The following is a 25,911-nucleotide window of genomic DNA, read 5'->3' as shown; positions in this document are numbered from 1 at the left end:
TGGGTTTTATTTCTCTAGCCATTCTTTCTCAGGCTCCTTTACTACCTCATCATCCTCTGCCAAGCATGACATGTTGATGTTCCTAAAGGCTCAAAGTTGATCTTCTCTTCTGAGTCTATGCCCTGCCCTTCTATAGCATCTTCCATGCCCAGGGCTGTAATGGCCATTTGTTTGCTCTCAACTCCATCATTTATATCCATTTCATACCTATCTGAGTTACCTTGGGTTACCAACGGCCTACTCGACACCTTCACTTCAACATCTGAAAAGCACTGCAAACTCAACATGTTCAGAATGAAATTCACAATTCTCCACACCAACCTGGTTCTCTATGTCAGCCAGGCAATGCCACTGAAAATTTGAAGTTATTTTTTACACCCTTCCATTCTTAACCCCCAATATTCAATCCACCAGCAAGTCCTGTCATTTGACTTCTGAATGCCTCTTGAATCTATATACCTCTTTCCATTTCTAGCATCACGTCCTTCCTGGACCACAACTGCAGCTACCTACGTGTTCTCCCTCTTCACACTGATACACACTTCCCTAATCACTTCTCTACACAGTTGCCAGAGTGATATTTATTTTTTAAAAATTGGAACATAATCACGCTCCTAAATAAAAATTGTGACCTTCTATCATTCTTAGAATAAAGATACAAATCCTTAGCATTGACTGCCAGCTCAGACCCTCATAACTCCCCTGTGCTCTCTGTTCCAACCTTCCATAGACCCTTCATGCATAAGGTTTCCTCTGCCTGGAATGCAAGAGGGGCAGTTGAGCTCTGGTGGCCATGTTTTAATCTGATCCCAAAATGTCACTTCGGACTTATCTCTGTTGTGTTCTCTCTGCTCTGCACTAATGCAGGCATAGGTGATAGCAGCTTCTTTTCCTTGCTTTGTCCAAATACCACTTGCATAAGATTGTAATAAGGATGTGGGATTGTGGGAGTGGTAGTAATGCATTGTAGAAGCCCAGGCCAAACTATGTAAAATGTTACATTACAAATCCCTATTTGTAAGTTCTTTGGCCACCCCTGCTATTGGTCCTTTCTCATTGGCTGACATTTCTCTGTAAGCATGACCCTGTTGCTAGTCTGCTCAGCAGCCCCTCACTTCTTCTTTCTTCCATCTCTCTTCTCCTCATTTTCCTCCTCCTCTCTTCTCCTCCCTTCCCCTCGCCTAATTCCTACAAATTACTTATGCCAGGTAGTTTAGGTCTCTGTATGCTGTGCCAGGCTATCTTCACAGAATCCTATCCTCATAACTAAACATAATCTTATACTCACTCTTTGGGAGGCACTCTATGCTGCCTTTAAAAGTAAAATTAGTTTTGATGTCACAATAATATAAACATCCAGTCACATACACTTAAAACGTCAAAACTGTCATTGACCTCTCTATCTCCCTTACTACCTTTATTCAGTCATTGTAGTTCCAGGGATGTGCTGATCAAGGAAAAAGATGTGACCACCTGGGGGCAGTAGCACACTATAGGCTTCATTCTGATGGTGCTTTGACAGGTTGTCATGGGGAGGAAGTGACTGACAGCATGAGATTTGGAGTGGGGGGGTCGGTCAGAGATGAGGCTTACATGTCTAGGTGACCCCACCCAGCAGCATAGTGGGAGCTCCAAAGGGTAAGAGCAGCTTGGGGTCTTTTATAACTCCAAATTTGGATAATACATGGTTGCACAAGTAACCATAACACAGGATCAACTGTGGGATCATAAGAAAAACATCAACATTTTCTGGGAATTCTGATATGGTAAGGAGAGCTTCTAACAAGGGATTCAGGAAAAGGTCCTGGAAGAAGTGGGGGTGAGGGGAGGCAGGAGAGAAATTACACAATGCCAGGCTTTCAATCCCAGAGTGATTTGAAGGATAGTGATGTCACCGGTCAGTGTAGGAAGAGATAGGAGATAATGAGAAGTACAGAGTTGGTCTTATGAAGCTGCATGTGCATTGAGTTTAGCAGGTAGATCCTGGGATACTGGACGGATATATTTGTGGAGGTAATTTCCAAGCAGTGAGAAATGGGAGAGATGCTCGGACAAGAGGTTGGCCAGAGATTTGATTTGAGAATGGGCTCCCAATTTTAAATATGGTATCTTCAGAGTGAAGTTACCTATGGATAAAATATTAAACGGGAAGAGAATGAAAGTTGAACATTGATGTGTGTCTAGACATGGGGTGGTAGAGGAGGAACTGGAAAGCGAGACCTTAACTAGGGCAAGTACGTGGCAAAGGTGCAGTGCAATGAGAGGCAGCCAAAACGAGCCCAGTCTGCACATTTTTACTTCCTCCACACGGCTTTCTCAGTCCAAGGGGTGGTCTTTGTAATTTGAACTCAGAAAGCTTATGGTGTGCAATCTTCACTTGGCAATTCATTGTGGATAACCTTTAAACATTACTTACTTTTGTGGTATACTCATTGACTAGATAGCATCATCTTCTAATCCTTTGAATCATCAATAAATTTATCTATAGTAATTTGTTGATAAGTACATAGTGATTAAGTACTTTTAATATTTCTTAGCATATCTAAGATAAGGAATTTCCCTCAACCCATTATCAGATTTGTCTCTTTGTAGTTAGGCTTGATTCTGTGTGCCTAAGTTATGATGACTGTTTAAACATAGCTCTCACCGTGGTCTGTTTGGCTCCATGGTTAGAGTGTCGGCCTGTGGACCAAAGGGTCATGGGCTTGATTCCTGGTCAAGGGCATGTACCTCGGTTGCAGGTTCGATCCCACTCTGTCAGGAAGGGAGTGGGAGGCAACCAATCAATGTGTATCTCTCACATCAATGTTTCTCTCTCTCTCTCTCTCTCTCTCTCTCTCTCTCTCTCTCTCTCCTCCCCTGCTCCTCCCTACCTTCCCACTCTGTCTAAAAATCAATGGAAAAAAATATCCTCAGGTGAGGATTAAAAAGGATAATAATAAAATAAACATAGCTCTCTTGTTCTCTCTATCCCACTGTGTGTCTGTCTCTCTTTCTTCCCCCAAACACTTATTGAGCTCTGACTGTGTGCTAAGAAAGACTTTTGCTAGAATTCAGGAATGCAGAGGTGTTTAAACCCAGTCCCTATTTCAAGAAATTCAAAGTCCATCGGGGAGTCAGTTTGAGCCAGGAGTGCTAAACATGAAGCCTGCCCGCAACTGAGTGGCTCCATGTGCTTTGTCTAAGCACAAAGGCTGAGACAGCCACAGAATATGTGGCAGCATGGGGAGGGAGGCAATGGGGGGGGGTGTGTTTGAGGTGCAGTAGGGTCCAAAGAGGAGATGACGGAGGTAAACCTTAAAGATGGATAAGAGTAAGCCAGATGCAGAGGTGAGGAGAGGACAGAGCTATTCCAAGCAGCAAGGAGAGGAGCGAAGATTCTAATGTCAGAATGCATGCTGTGTGTGTATGTGTATACGTGCATGCATGTGTCTATTTGTGTGTGCAGAGCTATGGGATTTCTATCCAGGACGCCTTCTCTGCATTCATCCTTTATCAGTTGTATTTAGCACTAGCAGGAAATCCAGTATTTCAAAATATGATGTCATGCGGAACAATGTTATTTAGTATAAGAAATTATGGAGACATACTCATTTATAATTTGTAATAAGGTCCAGTACCTTTTCAGAATATCATTTCTGTTTTAAGAGTTAATGTTTTGCTGTTATGTAATTTCAGCTCTGACTATGTGCTAGAGATTGTGAAATATATATAAAAGAAAGCACAAATATAATCAGTATGCAAAATTATTAGAAGGTCAGAGTCAGTGAGAGTTTTTCCTTTCCCACTTCTTTCATTTGAAGATTTATTAAAAGGCCAGACACCAAAACTGTTAGTCACTAAACATTAGTATATGTCTTAACGTTCAAGTTCTTAAACCTTTTCTCACCTTCGAGTCCTTCAGGAGTGATAACATTTGCCAGGCTTTATCCAATAGAGTAGATAGTAGGTACCATTCATGAGAAATGCTTAATTGCCTCACAATGAAATATGGAAATAAGATTTCTGGAAAGTTGATGTTGAAGTTGCTTCTGATTTCAGAACCTACCTTTCAATATTAGTATCCTGTTTATAGCAAATTCAATGCTTCTGACTACGCACTTAGTTGACTTAGAGACTCAGTGGTTAAATGCCACATGAAGCTCTTGGAAGTTAAATTAAGGTAGTTGCTTACCAGGCAGCATGAATGTTTATGATTGTTACCCAATGTTTAATGATTCAGAATTAACAGCCCTAACCGGTTTGGCTCAGTGGATAGAGCGTTGGCCTGCGGACTGAAGGGTCCCAGGTTCGATTCCAGTCAAGGGCATGTACCTTGGTTGCAAGCACATCCCCAGTAGGGGGTGTGCAGGAGGCAGCTGATCGATGTTTCTCTCTCATCGATATTTCTAACTCTCTATCCCTCTCCCTTCCTCTCTATAAAAACTAAATAAAATATATTTTTTTTAAAAAAAGAATTAACAAAAAAGCCATCACCACCAGTAACAACAAAACAACAATGTGTTGTTGTTTTTTCTGAAATCATTTTCAAAGACAGAGAAAAAATACGTAATATCCTCATGGAGAAAACACCTAGGAAAATGACCATATAGTTAAATGTTTGCTTGCTATGTTCTTTCATAATTTTTCATCCATATTTGTTTCAACCTCTTTTCCTTCAGTGGTTTTCACTTTCTGTTAGCTGATTGGTAGATTTTGAAAAAAGAAAATCCTGATTGAGAAGTGTGTTGCCATGGCAACCTTGCACTACAGTTATATATTTTTTTTGTCTGTTACTATAAATGGTAAGATGTAACCTATCTAATTATGCTGCAATGTTTTTAACTCTTTGGGTACCAAACCCTCTACAAAGTTTGCTATCATGCTAAATAGAAAATATATTTTAGTTTTACCTCAACAAAAAATGTTTATATTAACTAGAATCTGCTTTGTAAAAATTAAGATTCTAATGCACTCAGTAAAATGTCTAAATGCAGTGATTTTTAAAATCTTATTTGAATGCCTAAAATGTCCAATCAAAACATTAAAAAAAAAACTTTATCCTGAGTTAAGGGGTATTATTGTTAAAAGTGTTGTTCAAATAAAATGAGGAGGAAGTAGATTCACAATGTGGAAATGAAGGTCTGAATCTTTAGCAATCAGCTGCTTTTTCCTCAGTCCTGTGGGATCAACATAGACGGTTTCTGACCTCCTGACACTAGTTTTAATGAACTCATACATTCAAACAGCAACAAACAGAAAACATCCCTGTTTCCCCTCAACCCAGATTCCCACTGCCCCTCCCTCCCATAGAGCCCGGGCGGGCTGTCTCTACCTTCACAGGGGAGCCCCTTGAAGTCTGACAGAGGAGGGAGCCTTCAGGATCAGAATCAGGGGCAAAGGAGAAGCTGTGAGAATCAGGGTTCCTTGGGGCAAGCTCTCTGCCCAAAACATCACCTTCCAAACTACAACTCCCTCTGCCCCAGCCATAAAAACCAAACTCTTTCATTAAAAAGAATTATTTCATCATTTAGTATTGCCTAAAGGTTATCAGCTATAGATTATAACTCTCACCTCAGTTACTAGCATGAACATCTGACGGGCTAAAGGGCTGTCTATGGTCATTCAAATCTTAGTGTCAATAACATAAATCAGGGGTTTTTCCTGCTGAAACTGGGCAAAACTGGAGCACATTGAGGGAATGGTGGTTTTGATTTTGTGGAGAGGAGATGGCTTTGGAGCAAGTAGACCCTGGGTGGTTGGGGAGCCTGGATGTGGGTGGCAGGAGCATACTGTGACATAGGGACAGTACTTCCATGAGCCTTGGGGGAGCAGAGTGGTAATACCAGGTTGGGGAGTGGGATGCAAGGACCAATGTTTTACTTAGGACTGTCCTCATACTTGGCAAATGGAGGGCTCTTTTCCCTCTCATCTCTCTTCTCCCTCTTGGGCATGTGCAGAATGCCATGTAAGTGGAATCACACAGTATATAGAACCTTTTGAATCTGCCTTTTTTCACATAGCATAATACATGTGCGATTCATCCATGCTGTTGCATGTATTAATAGTTCAGTCCTTTTCATTGCTAAATAGTATTCCATTGTATGGAGATACAAAGTTCATTTATTTACTCACCAGTTGAAAGACATATATATTTTCCCCCTAAAGATGCTTTAAATATTCACATACAGGTCTTCATATGACCATATGTATTTATTTCCCTTGAATAAATGTCTACAGGTGGGATTGCTAGGTCATATAGTGAGTATGTATTTAACTTTATGAGAAGCTGCCAAACACTTTTTAAAGTGGCTGCACCATTCTGCATTCCCACAAGCAATGTATGAGAGTTCACGTTTTTCACTTTCTAAACATCACTTAATATTATCAGCTTAAAAAACATATTAACCATTCAAATAGGTGTGTAGTGTATCTCAATGGCTTAAATTTGCATTTCCCTAGAGACTAGTGATGTTGAGCATCTTTTCATGTGCTTATTTGTCATGTATACATCTTCTTCTGTGAAATATTTGTTCAAATTATTTATCTAATTTTTGATTGGTGGTTAGTTTACTTCTTGTTTACTTTTGAGATTTTTTTGGAAAAGGCGTTCTGTTTACAAGTTTTTTGTCAGGTATGTGATTAAAAAATATTTTTTCCCAAGTGTGTGGCTTGTATTTTCATCCTCTTAATGTCTTTTGCAAAGTTTTTAGTTTAATGAAGTCCAATTTATCAAGTTTTTTTAAAAATAAATTGTACTTTTGGTGCTATATCTAAGAACTCTTTGCCTACCCCATGGTCACAAATATTTTTCTTCTAAAAGTTGTATAGTTGTATGTTTTACATGTAAGTCTATGACTCATTTCTAATAGACTCATTTTTAATGCTGAAAATGATTATAATTTCACCTGATAATCATTGAACTGTTCTATGTTTTTGAGAAAGACATTTAAGGACCAAAAGATGCTATGACTTCACCAAGACTTAAAAATTTGTCTCTTTGTATCTACTGACCAGCTAAAAGGGTTATTAATGTTCTTATAGATCCAACATAAATGATACTAATTAAGATTTTATGAACCACAACAGCATCCACATACATTAGTAAAGTGCAGAATACAATGTGCAAGGTGCTTGGTCTACAGCAAGTACTTGGGGCACCGTGGAACTGAGGACTCCTTACAATAACTCTGCCTACCCATAGTTGTGTAATGGTTTGAAGCCATAGGTCTGGGCCAATCTTTTCCTTTTATGCATAAATAAGCAGAAGTTTAGAGAGAATCAGTGCTCTTTCCAGGCATGCCCCGTTGTTCTGTTATGACTTATTGAAATGGCCACTTATTGAAATGGCCAAGTGAGACATCAGCAGCAATCATTCTTCTGAACATGCATGTTACAATCTCTAAGCTCGTTGACAGCATGGGTCACACTTTTCTTTGAATCACCAATTTTGCTTCAGACACTGCTGTGTGTCCTAACAGTATAACTGGGGTAACTGTGGAATAAGTACTTGTTGAGCTAATGATTCCTTCCTTGGGCAAGGAAATTATGCAAGATAACTTGTTGTTATTAGATTTTCATTGGACATACCTGAAGAATTTTGGTTGGCTACAATATGACATAAAGAAAAAAAGCATAGGATGTGACCTCAGAAAGAATAGAATGAAACCACTGACTGGCCATGTGATCCAGGGCAAATTACTCAACTTTTTGAGACTCAGTGAGTAATAATAATAATGATAATAATAATAATAATACACACTCCACAGGATGGATGGATGGATTCAATAAAATAAAGTATACAAGAGCCTGGCAAATTCGCATGTTGCTAGAACTCATTAAATATAAGTTCCATATCCTTTGTCATCATTGGAATAAAAAATAAAATTTGTGGGATACAAAAGCTGGGCATAATGGAAAGTGAAAATGAAACTCATAATTAAATATTAGAGTCAATTGTTCTAGTTTCAATCTAGACCTGTGCTGTGATAATGGAAATATTCTTCACAAAGTCAGTTTTGAGCAGAAGTCACAGAGCTAAGCTTATTATTTAAAAACAACAACAGCACTATGAGAAGTGATCTCTGCAGTAGCACATGAAAAGGAAGTAACAGGAACAGCTTTACAATGTTATTTCTATTAGCTCTCGTCCTTGCGCTACTATCGGCAAGTTTTCACATGATTCTTGTGAGCGCTGCCATGTTATCCCTGAAAGTTATCCATTACAGTTGTAGCCTCTAATGTATTGGCGTTGGTCCTGCAAAGGTCTTCTGGGACTGAGGGAAAGACAGAGGGGAGAGCCAGGGTCAATTAATCCAAGCTTAAACATATGTCTCAAAGTGGTATTCAAACAGGATCATTCTACATGAATGTCTCTTGTTTCCATCCCTTCAAAACATTCCAGGCCCTAGCTTCCTGCTTTGCTCTGGCATTTTAATCCCCCTGCTTGGCATCACCTCGAGCTCCTGGCATGGCTTGAATGATTTCTCTCATTTTCCCGGAGGGCTGGGGTTCTATCATCTGGGACTGTCATTGCAGAGATTCAAATGAAACCTCCTTTGAGGTGAATTGAAGTCAACGTGGCATCACCTAGCCCCTGCCCAGCAGGGGTGTAAATGCATTATCCTCAGAAATAAATATGCTTCCCAACTTTTCTTGGCTTCGTCAACTACACACCCACCTTTTCTTTTCTTTCCTGGGTATGCTCCAAACCATCTCCACCCTGGGCACTCACGTCTACTTCTCCACCCATCTCTGCCTCCCAGACACACCCAATCAGTATTTACCCCCCTCTTTGGGGCCTTAGCCATTCCAAACTGGAAGAAACTTGGCTTTTCATCAATGAGTTCTGGCATAAGCACCGTTTGCCATCATCCTTTTTTAATCCCCCTTTTCATCTTGTCACCCTCTCCTGCTTGTTCTCAGATATCCAGTGCCCTGTGTAGATCCATGGTTACCCAGGACTGACCATCTTCTTACCCCTAACCTTTACCCCTGGGAGAAAAGCATATAATCAGCTAATCCACACAGGTACAATAAAGACACATGATCATGTGAGTGATATCAAATGATCCTCCAAACAGGGATATTTTTTGAGAAGATGATGGCAACACAAGTAAATTACTATCTAATTGTAAACTCTAACCCTGAGCCACAACGGGAAACCATTTTTATGTAAATAGTTTTTTCCAGCATATCATGTAACATAGTAACTCAGCTGAGCACCTGGCACCTGCTAGGTCCTCAGGAGTGGAATCAACAATGGACTTCTTCTATGGTGCAGCTAAACTTGAAGATTTTGAAAGTTTCAGACCCCTCTTCAGTAGCCATTTCCTTCTTCACCAAATAGAAACTCATCTAATCACTCCTCTCATTCATTTCACACATCTTTATTGGACACCCATGTCACACACAATTCTAGTATTTGAGATAAAACTATCCTTTTAGGAGCTTTCAGTCCAGTGTGGAGACAGAAAATTATGTACAATTGAAAACATGATATGTTCTGTGAAGAGGGAGTGCTGTGAGAAACACAGGGATGTTCCCAACACAGCATTGGGTACCTCTAGAGACAGTAACACACAAGCCAAAGTCTGAAGGGCAAGGAGGAGGTATCCAGGTGAAAGGGAGAAGGCAATACTCCAGAGAGGAGCCAGAATATGGTGGTATGTAGGGGGTGAGGGGGATAGGAAATGCAAGTAATTGTCACAGGTTCAGTTTTGGGTTCCTGTGGGGTAAAAACAAAGACCATAGCACGAGGCATTTCTTGAGCACCTTCATCAGGCAGTGCTCTAATGCGTTCATGTCCTTCTCCTGGCTTCAGTGCCACCGTCAACACGAGAGTCAGGGAACCCACCATGCTCCACTCTCTGCTGCTCCACGGCCCATCACCCAGTCTCACTCCCACACTCTGGGAGAAAGCTCTGGGACTAACTCAGCTATGTCTGCCACCCTTGTTAACATCATCTTGATCTCAAACCCTTCCACAGTGCCTCATGCATGTGCCAGCCAGTATCATCAAAACTTGCTGCTCTTTAACCTAGTCTCTGACTGAATGGTCTCTCTCCTCTGGGAGAACCCTGTCCCCACAGCCTTCCTCTCAGGGAGGACTGTTTTTCTCCTAACCCCACAAGTCACGGGGCTCTGTTTGCTCCTCATTGCCACTTCCTATCAATTTTAACTCCCTCCTCCTTTGCACACCTCATCTTCTTTGAGCCATGCCATTATGCACATCTCTTCCTCAGACTGGAATTATCTGAAGGTCTCTGAATCACTCTCTTCACTCCTTGAAGATTTTAGCACCAGGCTCATTGTCTCTCACAATCATGCCTCCTGTCATAATACTTGGTGATTTCCAAATCTATGAAGAGGATCTTTTTCCACCCTGGCCTTTCATTTTCTTGACCCCTCCAATGATCTTGTCCTTGAGCATACCTGAGCCACCCATAGGTATTGCCCTTGTAGGTAACCACATACAGTATAAAATTTCAATTTCAAAGCTTTCTCTCTCTGGCTTCCACTTTCTTTCTGTCCAGCTCCCACCTCTCCAGTTTTCTGATTCCAGAAATTTCTCACCGCCATCACAACCACCAATCCATTGATTTTATTATTCTTTCACAGTTTCTCCACCTCCCTCCATATCCATATTTCCCTCCATGTCCATCTCATGGTCCCTCATTGTAATCACTTTCATGTGTACCCCCCCCCCTTGCCACTATTCTTTTGTTGTACTTACTTGGATGAATCGTAAACTTAGTTGAATCCAACTCTCTGTATATTCTCCCAAAGCAGCTTAATATGGCAAGATAAAACAATGTTAACTAGCCTTATTTTAATTCTATGAGTACCAACCTCAACTGAGCCATTGGTGCTGCCCAAGGAGCCATTAAGAGGCAGTATGGGTTGGGGAGGGCTCATGGAGCCAGATTTCCTGGTTCAGATTCCTCATGTCCTGCACCATCACATTTAGCCTCTTCATTGGATCATTCCCATCATCATATCTACCTACTCTAGTAACCTTCCTTGACCTTCATGTAGCTATGCATCTCTCACTTCTCTCTTCACTGAGAAACACCTCAATGTCACTACTTCCCATTTTCTCTTAAATCCACTCCTATAATGTTTTTTTTTTCACCACTGCTCCATCAAAACTGCTCTTATCAGTTACCAATGACCACTATATTGCCCAAACCATGCTAACTCCTAGTGGCTCAGCCTCTGGGTGGCAGTGTTTTGGGGTTGGCCTCTCCTCTCATATTCTTGACATCTAAAAATATTGCAGGGCCCAGGGTTCAACACTTGCCCGCTTTCCATCTCTACTTACACTCCTTGTTTTGTTTAATTTATCAATGGCATTTGGCATGACCAGTTACTCCTTGAAACACTATTACTCCTTGATACTACACCCTCACATTTCTCCCGACACTCTTGCTGTTTTCCTCGCATATTCTTGACATCTAAAAATATCGCAGGGCCCAGGGTTCAACACTTGCCCACTTTCCATCTCTACTTACACTTGATACCCTTGGTGGTTTTATCCAGTTTCAAGTATTAAACACTATCTGTAATTTGATTATGCCCATATTTATATGCTCTTCCATGGATGTTCTTGTGGCTCATTGAGCACTTCCTTCAGGTCTTGGCTCAGATTTTACTTCACAGAGAGGCCTTCCCAGGCCATTCTATATAAAATACTATTTCTACCCCTTACTCTGTTTTATTTTTCTTTATAGCACTTTTCCCATCTATCATATATTTATTTGTGTATTAAAAGCCTTTTGAGAACAGGGACATTGTCCACTCTCTAGAGTGCCTTGTACATAGAAAGCTGCCAATAAATGTTTATTAAATAAAAGCATGATTCCATTCAGTTCTGACAACACCCCAGCAGTCCTAGTAGAAGGGTTATTACAGATGAAGAAACTGAATCTGGTTAACTCATTGTCACACAGCTGACAGTTCAGGCAGCCTGGGTCTAGAGCCCACATGCTCACCTAGTGTGCTGCAGGAACCAGAGAGGTTCATGAAGTCTAAATCACAAGGCTACTTTCAATAGGTATGGAATTTATCTTGAGAATGATACAGACAATGGGATGTTTGTGGTGCTGAAGGGAGTGACATGCTCTGGGTAGGATGCTGACTCCATTCAAAATATGCACGTAATTTGCTGACTCCAGTTCCTAGGTCATCCAGTCAGGCACTGTTGCAAAGTTTAGGCTGGCAGTATGTATATGCTTTCTAGCATCAAACTGGCCTGTACTAACAATATTTAAGGGAGATTTAGAAAAGAGTTTCAAATCAACTTTACCTTGAGGTCTGCGGAATTGAAAACCTTCCTTGCCATTTCTGTAGCTGCCTGATAGTTGACATAATTCCTAAAGGAGCTTATATATTAATACCCAAGAACCATTTACTATGCTCAGGTGCTGCTGACCCAAAATGCCACGACTTGAGCTAAATAACCTAGCAAAATTTTAAGCTGTTTAAAACACACACACATGTTTCAACCCATAGTTAAAGAAGATAAGACTTCAAAACATTTGATTACATATTTAAAGTATCTATAATTTAAATATTTGACTTCTTTAAAATTTAGTGCTTTTTAGATTTGACCTTTCAGTTATCTCTTGTATGGGAGGTTGTAACATGCCTAAGATATTTTCATGTAGGTAATAAGTGAGTTCGATTAATAGATGCTAAAATCGATCATGTTTCCATGGTGAAATGAACTGCTGTGTTCTGTTTTAAAGGGAACCAGGTGTTCACCCTCCAATACCGCCAAAGCCCAGTTCTCCTGTTTTATCTCCTAACCAGCTGAGACGGGATAATAGGTAAGACCTAGCACTCCAAAATTTCAGAAATGAACAAGTTCAAGGAAAATGAAAGCAGTTCAACTGTCACCTGTTTTGTGTAAAGTATGGGTGTGTTTTGTGTGTACATTTATTGAAGAAACACTTGTAAAACTTTTTTACTTCTGTTTGTCAACACAAGTGTATGTTTATGTTTGCCTCTGAATACTTATGACCATTAATTGTCTTTGGAAATACAATTTCTAGATAGAAACTGAACAATCTCAATGTCCAGGCAGTGTTCATGCTCAGATGCCTTCTAATTTATGTAGTAGGAACTGATATGCAAGGAACCTCTCTCTCTCTTTTTCTCTCTCTCTCTCTTTCATAAATATACATGCCCACACATATATGGTTTATATTACATGCAAATATATACATTTGACATATATATGATTTATATTCAGTCATAGTTAGGTTTCCCATTAAGAACTACAATTTCTGATCAAAGATGTTTTTGAAATTTTGTGTTACTGCTCAAACCCTCCCTAGGTAAGAAATACCATTGGGTAGTTTTTTAGTCTTATTTTAGCTAAGGAATTTGTAATTTACTTCAAAACTATCACTAATTTTGAAGAATGTTCTAATTAACTTGTCTCCAAATCAAGAATAAAAGACAGACGGCTTTTCCACTTTGAATCTCTGACACTCTATAATTAGTACTGAGAAACAAATTCAGAGACCTGAACATCTTCCCGTGTGTTCCTATTAAACTGTTTAATAAGCTCAAATCATTTTTCAAGATGTACATTGCACATTTCCATTATTATTGTGAAACTTAAAAATGGTGTCTCAATTAAGACAATACATCAAATCCACTTCATTGCCTGCCTTTGATTCTTTTGTATTTTTGCTTTTTAATGGTGGTTTTTTTTACAACGTGTAAGGCAATTCTAGAACTATTCCATAGTAAGAGGGTAGCTGCAGCTAGAAAATGCTAACTAGGCGACGAAGCTATGTAGCATTAAGTGTTCGGCCCATTGAGTTAAAAGCCCAGGTCTGAATTTCTCTCCAGTGATACTTCATAGGGCCTTTGAAATGTTCTTAGAATAAGAGGATACATTTTTTAATGAGTTAAGAGAATACATCTTCATTGAGTTAATGAAAAATATAGGCCATATTTATAACTTTTTATTTGTACAATGGTTATAATTATAGTCTTAAAAATAACTTCTCAAGCTTTTAATCTTACATTATTTTTCTTTTATAACATTAAGAAATTAAATATTTATTTAAATAGCATTTTTAGGGAGATAACATAAATTGGATTTAGTACTCCTAAATTCTAATCTAAAATCAGCAACTCTAAAGTAGTGAACTTATGTAGATTCAAAAGAAGATACATTTCATGGGAATTGGTCTAATCCATTTTAAGTAGTCTAATTTATTTCTTCCACCAATGATCTTAAAAATAAAATTAGGACAACTTACATGCTTTAAGTCCTGATTACTTTAATCACAGCAAGATGATTTTAATGAAAGAATATGAAAGGGAAGTGTTTCCTATGTAATTAACACATGTCCTCGGGAGTACAAAAAAAAAGTTGAATACAGTTTCTTGAGAACAAGCAAAAATGTGTAAGTAGGTCAATAAGATACTGGGAAAAAGAGCAGAGAAAAACCTATATCATAAATTGTGACAGAACCTAGCATTGTAAAATTTAATTCTGTCAATTCAATGTGATCATTCTGGATATAGTGGGTATACTGGAAATTTAAAAATATTTCCCTTCATATCTGAGCAGTTATATTTCTTGATAGTATTCAAATGGAATATCTTTAAGAAAAAATTATCCCTCTGATGTCTAATAAGAAAAAATGATTCTTAATATTTTATAATAGAGATAAGTATGAAAATGCTTTATTGATGACTGAAAACTAAAATAAAACAAACATAAATGAATATATTTAGAATAGATATTTCTATATCTACTCAGTGGTTTAAAATATATTAAGTGAGATAGATTAAATTGCAAAGTTAGTATATTAGACTCTATAATTTCAAATGGAATCTGCGGTTGAGTTCTAGAGAAGTTTGTAATCTCAAATAGTGTTCTAATACACTTTGATTTTTTGGACATAAATGTTTTAATAACAATTTAAATCTTACAGAGAGGTGTTTTCTTACCTAACAAACATTATTTTAACTTTTAAAATACAGGCAGATTTGTCCACCTAAAGCAAGTGTATATACAGAAACCAACAGATCTGCTGAAAGAAATATAAGGTACAATGAACTATTTCTATGTCTATGCATTTGTAGAAATTATAAAGTATGCTGTATTAGAACACTTAAAAATACTAAGTAATCATCATATATAATAAAAGCCTAATATGCTAAGTATATGGTCAACCAGTCAACCGTTCAACCAATCAAAGCATAATATGCTAATGATATGCTAAGGTCCTCAACCGCTTGCTATGACATTCACTGACCACCAGGGGGCAGATGCTCCAACTGGTAGGTTAGCTTGCTGCTGGGGTCCGGCCAATCGGGACTGAGCCAGATGGGTGGGACATGTCCTGGAGCCCTCCCGTGGTCCCTCCCCGGCTGGCCAACGGGTGATGATGATGAGCTGGTTTTGGCCTGATCCCACAGGGGGAGCGTTGCTCAGCCAGAAGCCAGGCTCATGGCTGGCGAGCACAGCAGTGGTGGCTGGCAGGAGCCTCTCCTGCCTCTGCAATAGCATTAAGGATGTCTGACTGCCACGGGGAGTGGGCCTAAGCCATCATTCAGACATCCCCCGAGGGCTCCAGGACTGCGAGAGGCACAGGCCAGGCTGAGGGACCCCCTCGTGCACCGGGCCTCTAGTTAATAATAAAATAGTTAGTTTTCCAGCTGATTTCAATATAGTGGGAAATAAGTATTCTTATATGTACCTAAGAATTCTATTTATTTAATTTCTATTCTAAGATTTACATAAAGAAAGCAACCAAAATTGTCTGAATGTGATAACAGAATAAGATTAAACCCCTTAGACAGAAAACCATCTCTTCATGTCCCAAGGTTGGTGTTGTATAAATGAAAAGGTAGAAATCTAGTCATTCGATTGAACTTGTTCTACAAAAGCTTTGCCCATGGTTGTATAAATAAGGTCACATCCAGCTCTACCTGCATCATCAGGAAGAGGCCCACAAACTGTATTGACAACTTTGGGAAAGGTTTCCCCAGGACAGTCCTGATTTACACCTGTTGTCTTGCACATCTCTTCTAGTTTAGTATTTGTTTTGGATACATCATTATGACTTATTATTTAGAAAAAACGTTTTTTGAAATTAGCTCTTGAGCCAGTACTATTTTATAGACCTATTAATATGATAAGCCAATTTTTATTATTATAAGTTTACCATTTTAATCACTATGGTAAACCAATTTTTCAGTCAAAACTTCTTTTTGAAACATACATCACACAGATACCTTACCTATGGGAAACATCGTGTTTCTCTAGTATCTAGTAACTTAAGGTGCAGCTCTACTTCAACATTTCCCAGACTGTGTCCCATGTGCCACCCAATGCTAATGCATGTTCTGCAGAGGAAGGGTTCACTGGCCCAACACATTGAGGAAATACAGAGTTCTCTGACATAAGACTTCTCAAAGCCTGTAGTATGCATGTGTATCTTCTGAATCTCCAAAGGGGATTCTCCTTTGGAAGCCTAAGAAGACAGTGCCTCTTCACCTCATGTGAGGGATGAATCAATTTCTGAATAGGCTGCTTAATGCTCGTTGGTTCTGGTAGAAAAGTTCTGAACACACTTCTGTGTTTACTTGTGCAGTTAACTGTGTTTTCTTTTCCACATCCTTCTTTTTAGGTATAGAACTTCAGCCAATTACATCTTAGGAGACACTGTAGTTGTTTCAGTGAGCACTAGATGGCAGAACCAATGCCCAGGTGGAATGACAGAGTGGTGTGTGTGTGTGTGTGTGTGTGTGTGTGTGTGTGTGTGTATGTACCATGAGCTGATATTATAGAACTATTTTGTTATTCAGTTAGACTCAATAATCTCTAAGTATCACATGAACTATGGCTTTTTTTTTCTCACTGAGAACAGATGAGAAATGTTAGCTGCTTCAAGGTTAGCTCTATTGTCATTGACCTGTATTTACTTTTCATTGTTTGAAGTCGTCAGGATCTGGAGAACATCGTCAAAGTGGCTACTTCACTTCAGAGAACTGACAAGGGGTGAGATCTCAGAGCTTTGAGCTTGTTTTTTTTCTTCTCTTTATGTTTCAAAATGCTTTACCAGTACCTTAAAGTTCCCAGTATAAGCAACATTCTGATGTTTGTAATATAATACAGAATATAAAAGAAGAAAGAATCAGTGGCTGTGGATGTGTCCCTGAAAAATTTGCTGATATTTATGGATACTTTTCTTCCTCTGCTTTCTCTTCTGGTGACAGTACACAGCCTAGTGACCTCAGCTTCCATGGTCTTGACCTCATTCCAAACCACCAGTCCTGTAATTATGTTGGTTGTCCGATCTCTTTATCTCTCTCCCAGCACTCCCATTTAGCATGTCCTAGGCCATATTCAACGTCCTTCCAAAAGAGGCTACTTCCCGACTTCTCCTCTGCTCTAATATTCATCTTTCTGGAATCATTCTTGATCTGTCCATGTCTTTTTCTCTCTATGTAACCAGACATATATGGATTAAATGTCTAAAGTATCCCTCATGCCATTATGGCCTCACCCTGTTCAAACTTTTCATTGACTCCAGCACAGGTTATTAGAGTAGCTTGTCCAGATTTACTTACACTCCTCCAGTCTCTGCTCTCACTGCACCATGACTACCCATCATTCCCACCAAAGTTCTTTTCCTAAGTTTCTGCTTGAACCATACTCCACTGGCCCCCCATTGCCCACTCAATCACATAAAACCTCATTCAAGGCCCTTGCTGAGCTGGCTCCAACCTAACATTCTAGAGTTATTTCTGACTTTACCCTTACAGTTATCCTATATTCAATACCAAGTTAAATTATTTCCTTCCTATAGTTTCCAGATACTCTGCCATGTTTATGCCATTCTACCCATTTCCAGCCTCAAGGTCACCATTTCCATCCATCCAAGTCCTACCTATTTTTCAAGATCCAGGTCAAATATCACCCCCTCTGGGAAGTCTTCCCTGAGTGATCTAGTGAAGTGTGACTTCTGCTTCTCTAAGCAATTAGAGCTCCACTATTTATATTTTATAACAACTAATCATACTTGGTGCTATTTTGTGTTATTTATATAAATGTCTCATCATCTCTATCAACTCTATCAGAGAGGATATTTTTTCTTATTCATCATATGTCATTTACTGAGTCTGACCTGATGCTTTGTACAAAGTAGGTGTTCATAGAGTATGGCAAAATAATGATGCACAGTGAGAAAACCTTGAATATAAATATTTCATAGTTTAAATCCCCATGCCTACAAATTTTTTTGCTTCATGGAATTTAGCAATGCTTAGTGTTATTAGGGATTGCAGCCTCAGTTGAAAGAACTGCAGAGAAGAGACAGAAGTGACACTTAGCTCTGTGCAAATTCGCAAACAGAAGAGGAGCTCTGAATCTGGAAGGGAACTCTAGAGAGTATCAGGAATGTTTCATTTCCATTTCTTCTCTCATCAAATGAGATCTCTAATTTTAATTATTCATTTTTGAGCTAGGTAATATTTTGTTTTTAATAGGGTTTAAAAATAGATAGTTTTTGGTAGGTGAAAGGGAAGTTTAAGAGAGAGAGATAGGGGAGTGATACTGAAGAGAAATTATGGTTTCTCATAAATCAAACAAAGACAACGAGAGCTTCAGTCAGTTGAACTTTCCTGTCCACTCTCCCCAGCCACAATGCACAGATCCCTAAGCCAGATACATTCTTCTCAGAGAGAAGTTGCTGCTTTGACTGGGGGGCAGGGAAAATGTCTGTTGCATCCGTAGCTGAGTATTGTTCCTGTGGGATGTTCACAGGGACTAGAATAGCTTTATTTATCCCAGCTGCTCTTTGTGAAGTTCCTTTGTGAAATTCTTATCTGATTAAAAGCATTTAATTTATTGCAAATGCAATGGTGAAACTTAATATCCAAAGCTTTCATCAATTTAAGGTCATTTTAAAAGCTGAACTTCTTCATTCAGGATGTAATCTCTATTTTATTTAATTTACTACAGAGTGTCTCCTCATGATTTATGCTAATTTTCTTGTGATAAACATGAGCAACCCCCAATCCTGATAATCTCATTATTGTGACTCATACCAGTCAGAAAGGTCTGTGGCTAAAATTTACAGGATTGTTAGGTTTGCTCTTTCCCTTGGGGACATGGGCAGATTCACAGCCTCAGAGTTGGAAGGTAGAATTTCAAGCAAGAAAAGACAATGGGGCATTGTGTCAGGGGCCTGGGTAATGTGTGTCCCACATAAAGAGAGAACATTTACGTTTTTTTCACAGTCAGTGATTTTTGTATTTCAGTATTTATTCTCAGCCTTCAATCGTACCATAGAATACATAATATTACCTGAACAGGTTCAGCTATGTGATGGCTGTGGATCTAACGTGTTCTTAGGGTCTCTAGGAGGACTGTTGTTGCTACCTTGTGTCAGGCCTCTTCAAAGCACATACATGACTCAGCAACTATACCTTTCTAAGGTTAAGCCAATGTCTTGGCATCTCTAAATGCAGTTCAAAAGTAAAAAATGAAAATTTTATTTTTGACTGGGAACTGTTTATTATAATGGCCAAAATTAATTTATGGCTTGCCAGGCATCATATAAGCACTTTATCCTCATTAGTTTATTGATTCTGTGAGGTGGGACCAATTCGTATTCTTATTGTACAGATGGAGAAGTCAAGGCAGAGGTTAGGTAGCTCACCCAGAGTCGCCAACTCTGTACGTGGTGAATCCTGCACTGGATTCCAGGTATCCAGGTATTCCTCACTTGGGAGCCTGAATGTGTAACAATCAAGTTACTGGGCCTCACAGCCTCCTGGTAAACACCAGTAATGAATCAAGAAAAAAGAGAAACATTGAGAAAGTATGAAAAACATGTGGTTCTAGATCAGGAAGTAGAGAGAACCAAAATTTTTTAATTGAAAAAATGAATGAGGAACACCAGAGAAATGGTGGTGAAGAGGGTGGACCTACAAGGAAAGGATACACCTGAGGAGGGAAGAGGGCCATGAAACCCACTGAGGTTGCCTTCTTGGGGCAGAGAGGTAAGCTCGTGTTTCTAAGGGATATTCTGGAACCCAGGGCATTCGCTTAGACAGGTTGCTCTCAAAGAAGCAGCCAGTGAAGACTTTTACAGGACTCAAACACAAAAACAGCCTACCAAATTTAGCTGGCCTGGGATGGGGCTAAATTGGGAGTATTGTCTCAATTCAAGAAAGCAGTCAGACTTAACGATGAACAAGTGTTGTTGAATAGCTGCTTTGTGCAAATACATTGTGCAAGAGTAGGATCTACAATTAGCCAATGTACCTATATTTATTGATTCAGTTAGAAACTGGTATTAAGCATCTACTGGATGAAAGACACTATATTAAAGACTGAGGAGGATCTGAGGTAAAACACAGTTCCAAATGCTAAGTGGGATATGTCTGTGTGCACACTTGTATGCACAGGAGCAGGGACAATTGTATGGGACAAGTCGCAGTTGCCATGTTAAGTGCAATCATGTAAGTGCCCTAGAGGAGGTGCAAATAAACAAAATGCTGCTGGGATTGCAAACATGGAGGGACTCTATTCAGTTGGAAGACGGGAAAGAAGTTCTTTGAGAAAGAGGTGTCTGAGGACAGCTTTGAAGGGTAGACAGCATCTTCATAGGTGATAGAGGTGGGATACGTGTTGTATTTCAGAAAACTCAGAAATAGTTGTTTTAAGGAGAATCTGCTCTTTGATTCTGGTCAGGCTTTGACTGATGTGAAATTTTCTTTTTCTTCCAAAAGTGAAGAATTGGATAATATAATCAAAATGAACAAAAGCTTGAATAGGTAAGATTTCAATGCATTTACTTTTTGCTTTATAACTGAATTATATAGTGTGAGGACCCACATTCTGGGCTAGTCAAAAGTATCCTACAAATTTTGAATATAAAGCTTATGGAAATCATCATTGCATCATTATTATGAATGGTTATTACAATGCAAAGATTCTAATATTAAAGTGACTTTGATTTTCACATTACATTTGTTTAATAAAGCAGTTAAAGAAATAATCACATTTCTCTTCCTGAATGTTACCTTAGTATATTAACAGAGTTTGGTTTGATCACTAACTGCTGTTAGTTTAACCATTACATGAACCACTTATTATCTTAGGTAACATTATCTCTGTATTTTGAATCATTTATAACTGCATACTTTAAAAATTATAAAAAATTGAGGTTTGTGTTAGAGATGTGTGGAGTTTAAACTATCTCTCTGTCACTTTGCATTCTAACATACTGAAGAGACAGGGACCAAAGAAAAGGAGAAAAAGCAAATGCCAAATGAGTTCATTGATCAAGAGATGTATTTTTCATATTCTGTTCTGACAATAATGATCCACATGAGAAAGAGGTATGAGGTCATGAATCACAGACTCAATGGCCTGTGGAGGCCAGGCCGGTGTAAATGACTGTATAAAACTGAGGGGAATGTCCTTTCCAAAGAGCACAGGTGCTCCCCAGCTCCCTCTGAGTATTGCCATGTGAGAATCTGAGCCCAGCATTGCAGGACATTTACAGGAGGTCCTGAAAATTCAGGTTTCTATAGGTCATGCCATCTTGTAAATATTGGCTCACATTAAAATAAAAAACACTCCATGACCCGGCTGGTGTTGCTCAGTGGTTGAGTTTGATTGAGGCACCAAGAGGTCGCTGGTTCAGTTCCCAGTCGGGGCACATGCCTGGGCTGCAGGCTCCATTCCCTGTGGGAGGCAGCGGATCTCTCATCAATGTTGCTCAGTGGTTGAGTTTGATTGAGGCACCAAGAGGTCACTGGTTCAGTTCCCAGTAGGGGCCCTGTGGGAGGCAGCGGATCTCTCATCAATGCTTCTATCTCACTTTCCCTCTCTATAAAGAAATCAATAAAAACATATTTAAAAAAATACAAAAAAAAATAAGAAAAAAACACTCCATGAACCCAAACAATACATCTGTGTACCTGTTATGGGTTATATATCCCCAATTTGGAACTTTTCTTTAAGCTCCACTGCAATTTAAATTTTGAGTCTATCAAAGTATCTGTTTGGAATAAAGCAATTTCAAGAATGTGGCTCATCTTTCCCAACAAGCGTCTATTTCCTGCCTTAGATGTAAACTGGTCTATGTTTCTATAGAGTCTATGTTTCTGTTATTACCACTGACAAGGTTTTTTTATTTAATACATTTGAAGAAATCAAGGTCTTGATGGCATCTTCAGAACAACTCCTAAGGCAGAGCAAATAGAGAAAAGGTAAGTGCATCTGTCTCTAACCTGAAAATGTGATCTCCCAGATTGCTTGTTTTATTCTGTCAGACACTAACTGGGAGGGAGTTGGATCCTCTGGCATGAAAATGTACTAGCAGATGGGGTGGTGCCCTCAGCATTGTACATTTGGTTCAGACATAATTGCTCAGAAGGATTTCTGCTCTTTTGTTCACTAAGAGTAAATGAGCAATTCATGAAGAATGTTTATTGTAGTTGACCTTTCAAGATACCACATAATTTTATTGCATATGCAATTTTTTATTTGAATTTCTTCTTGTTTTACAGAGCCCAAAGCCTTGACAGTCTCCTCTTTCTGAATAGCCGGCCAAACAAAGATGGCAAAGGGTAAGGCCTGATTAAGACTCTAACAGGCTTCTCTGGTTGAGTCCTAGACTGTATTTGCTGAGGGAGACCATCTGCTCAGAACAAGGATCAGAAGGCTGGTGGAACAGGCTGCCCAGTCAGGGTCAGGAGATGGGTGGATATCTTAGGGCAGGCTCTGCACCAACATCAATCTGGGTGACCCAGAGCGCGTCACTTAACCTCGGGAGACCTCTGTTTCCTTATCCCATAAAATGAAGGGTATGACCTAGATGATCCCCAATTAAGTTTCCTTTTAAATCTAAAAATGGGAGAAATCTGGCTGCTCCAAGTAGTGGACAAAAGGCTGGTTTATGAACTAAATATATTTATTATAAGACTTAATGCTAGGAGCACAGCCCTTCACCACTGATGTATTTATTGTACACTAAGGCCATTTCCATTTGAAATCTTAGTTGAGTCACTTCATAATGTATATTTCAAATATATTTGTAAATATCTCAAAGTCAAAAGCTATGCTTTTGTTTATTTTGTCTCATTAAAAGGGTTCATGAATAATCAGTTACTGAACTGATAGCATTTAAGGGAGTAAGTTATAGTTCTAGACTTTCACTGATGTATTAGAAAATTGACTTGTGTTACTGGTATTATTTTTTCATGTTGAAAGAAACCAAACTCTCGACAGTGTCATTAAAGAAAACCCCAGAACAGTCAAGAACGACAAAGGGTAAGGATTTATGAGAGCTCTGTTTTTACCCCAGCTTGGCTGTTTACTTTGTATTTGGTTAGTCACTAAGTTTGCCTTCCTCATGTGATAATTATTTCTTTTGTCTCAGTTACCTTTTAAAATTATTTATCTTTGCCAGTCTGCACAGAATGGTATTCTAGCTTTCCGTGTCACTCTTGGCAGATGCACTCTCGACTTGCTCTAAGGTAGAACACTGAAAGTCTATTTGACAAAAGTGTTAGAGATAATAATCCCACAGACATGGGATGCTTGCTAATAATATATTATTATAATGTAAATATGCAAGTGTTATTACAAGTTAATTTTTCAAGTGGAGAACAGATGAAGTGGGAAACTGGTCAATTCTCTGTAAGCGATTATATAAACTTTGCAGGAAAAGGTGGAATTTCAGATATTTAAAAAATGAAGTTTAGAAAGGTCCACAAAAGTAATAGAAAAGAGAAACAGTAGGGTAGGGTGAGCATCACAAGTAATCATTTCGTGGGCTAGAAAGGAGGACAAAAGTGATTGGTAATCTGCAATAGCTTAATAGCATCTGGGCTTTGATGCAGGAATGACTGATCATGTTGGTATAGTAGGGGGAGTTCATAGTTCCTTTTTATTCTTCCCTCTCTCCCTCCCTTCCTTCTTTCTTATTTTGAAAAAAAATTAAAATGTCAATAGTCTTATCACAGTGAAATCAGAGATGGATGAAAATAGAAAAGGGGAATGCTTGGATAATTGGGGACTTGAAAGGGATAAGTTCTTATATTTCCTAATAGTTTTATGCTATTGGCATGTGAAAATTTTATTGGTTATGGTCAATTTATATAACATGCTAGAACCATCATAGTGTCACTTCCACTTTTCCAAGATTACTCAGAACTTTGGACTTTTTATTTTAAAACGACTTCTCTAAATGTTCAACTTAAAGAAGATTTAAAATGTTGATTATCTGACTTCTCCCCTGTTGTGAATGATGTTCATGTTTAAAGAAGACAGTGTCTGAACAGATATATTAAAGTTACTTCCCACCAACCCATCCATAAAGGACAAAGAAAGAAAAAGCTGAGAGCTGGAGGAACTTATACTTTATATATATATATTTCAGAGAGGAAGGGAGAGGGAGAGAGAGATAGAAACATCATTGATGAGAGAGAATCATTGATCGGCTGCCTCCTGCATGCCCTCTACTGGGGATCGAGCCCACAACCCAGGCATGTGCCCTTGACTGGAATCAAACTTGGGACCTTTCAGCCTGCAGGCTGTTGCTCTATCCACTGAGCCAAACCAGCTAGGGCGGAACTTATACTTTTAAGCTGATTTAATCATAACTGAGGATGGTTAGGACCTTACTATTAAATAGTTACTATACCTTGTCAGCATATTGCAGGAGTAGAGCCCCTTGAACTCAATATTTCTAAGGACTTCCGATGCTTTGATGCTTTAGGTACTGATAACATCTTACTCCTGTTGTGAGAAATCTGCTATTTTCTTAAGAGATTGAATTGTTCTCTCTTTCTCTGTCTCTGTTGCTCTGCCCACCCACCTCTGCCCCAACGTGATCAAGAAACCAAGGCCTTGGGAGTTTTATCGAAGTTAATCAAAGGGCTGACCAGTATGAGAAAGGGTAAGTAAAACTCCTACTTGATGGGGCTCCCTTTTTTTAGGTCAGCTTTTTACACTCATAAAAATAGGAGTGTTATGCTTTGCTCTGTCGCAGATGAAGTTGCAGTTTTAGGCCTATTAGAGATAACAGGCAAAGGAATAGGATGAATGTTGCTTCCATAGGACCACATGTTTGAGTTACATTAAAGTAAATTCAGGAAAACCTGCTACAGAATCTCTTATTCTGTATCTTCTTAAACAATTTAAAAATGACCCAAATGTTATATTTAACTGAAGAAATATAAAGGACAAAATTACAAAGTCAGAGGTATGTGAGCAAGTTTTTCTAAACTGATTTATAGCAAGTATTACAATGGGAATTAATAAAGATAAGCTAAGGATAATTGCATCAAAAGTTTTTCTGGTCATCGGGCCCTGGAAATGTCTGACACCCTTTCAGGGGCATTCTTGTTTGTATGGATAAAGCTCAGATGTGACTTAACTGGCATGATGTTTTCATGGTTTTCTAAAGAAGTCAAGATCTAGAAACAATTATCAAAGCAAAAACCAGGGCAGATAAAGCTAACAGAGAATGAGAACCGCTTTGATGTTTCTCAATCTTAGTTATTTTCATCCAGATTAATTGTGTGATCTTCTCAGTGATAATGAAAGGGTCACATCTTTAAATTTGTCTTCTCTCTTCTGTGTCTGACCCCTACTGCCCTGGCCTTCATTTGGAGACTCTATAGTACATTTTGTTTGAATTTACATTTACATATAGGCCAACTAAATCCCAAAGATTAATTTAACTACATTGTTTATAGGCAATCCTATCTAATAATAGACAAACATGGTAATTAACCGTACCTCTGACACGCTTCCCATTGGCTAATCAGGGCGATATGCAAATTAACTGCCAACCAAGATGGCGGCCGGCAGCCAGGCAGCTGAAGCAAACAGGAGGCTTGCTTGCTCCTGTGATGGAGGAAGCCAAGGTTCTC

General features: G+C 38.9%; 1 protein-coding gene across 7 annotated transcripts in view; it reads left to right on the top strand.

Moving 5' to 3' along the window:
• Window positions 1-25,911, top strand: part of SCEL (sciellin) — a 117,350-nt gene that overhangs the window by 41,884 nt on the left and 49,555 nt on the right. For 6 of the 7 annotated variants that reach the window (XM_014544069.1, XM_014544071.1, XM_014544067.1 and 3 more), the window contains 8 exons: window positions 12,729-12,809; window positions 14,989-15,054; window positions 16,952-17,011; window positions 20,752-20,796; window positions 22,180-22,239; window positions 22,540-22,599; window positions 23,243-23,302; window positions 24,873-24,932. In XM_014544069.1, the coding sequence (XP_014399555.1) occupies window positions 12,729-12,809; window positions 14,989-15,054; window positions 16,952-17,011; window positions 20,752-20,796; window positions 22,180-22,239; window positions 22,540-22,599; window positions 23,243-23,302; window positions 24,873-24,932 (492 nt within the window). The remainder of the gene's footprint in view (window positions 1-12,728; window positions 12,810-14,988; window positions 15,055-16,951; window positions 17,012-20,751; window positions 20,797-22,179; window positions 22,240-22,539; window positions 22,600-23,242; window positions 23,303-24,872; window positions 24,933-25,911) is intronic. The other variant, XM_014544070.1, reaches the window with a different exon arrangement.

The sequence above is a fragment of the Myotis brandtii genome, unplaced genomic scaffold, assembly GCF_000412655.1.
Source record: "Myotis brandtii unplaced genomic scaffold, ASM41265v1 scaffold350, whole genome shotgun sequence".
NCBI classification, from domain to species: Eukaryota; Metazoa; Chordata; class Mammalia; order Chiroptera; family Vespertilionidae; genus Myotis; species Myotis brandtii.
Note: the sequence above shows the minus strand (reverse complement) of the source record. Positions and strands in the feature narration are given on the sequence as shown.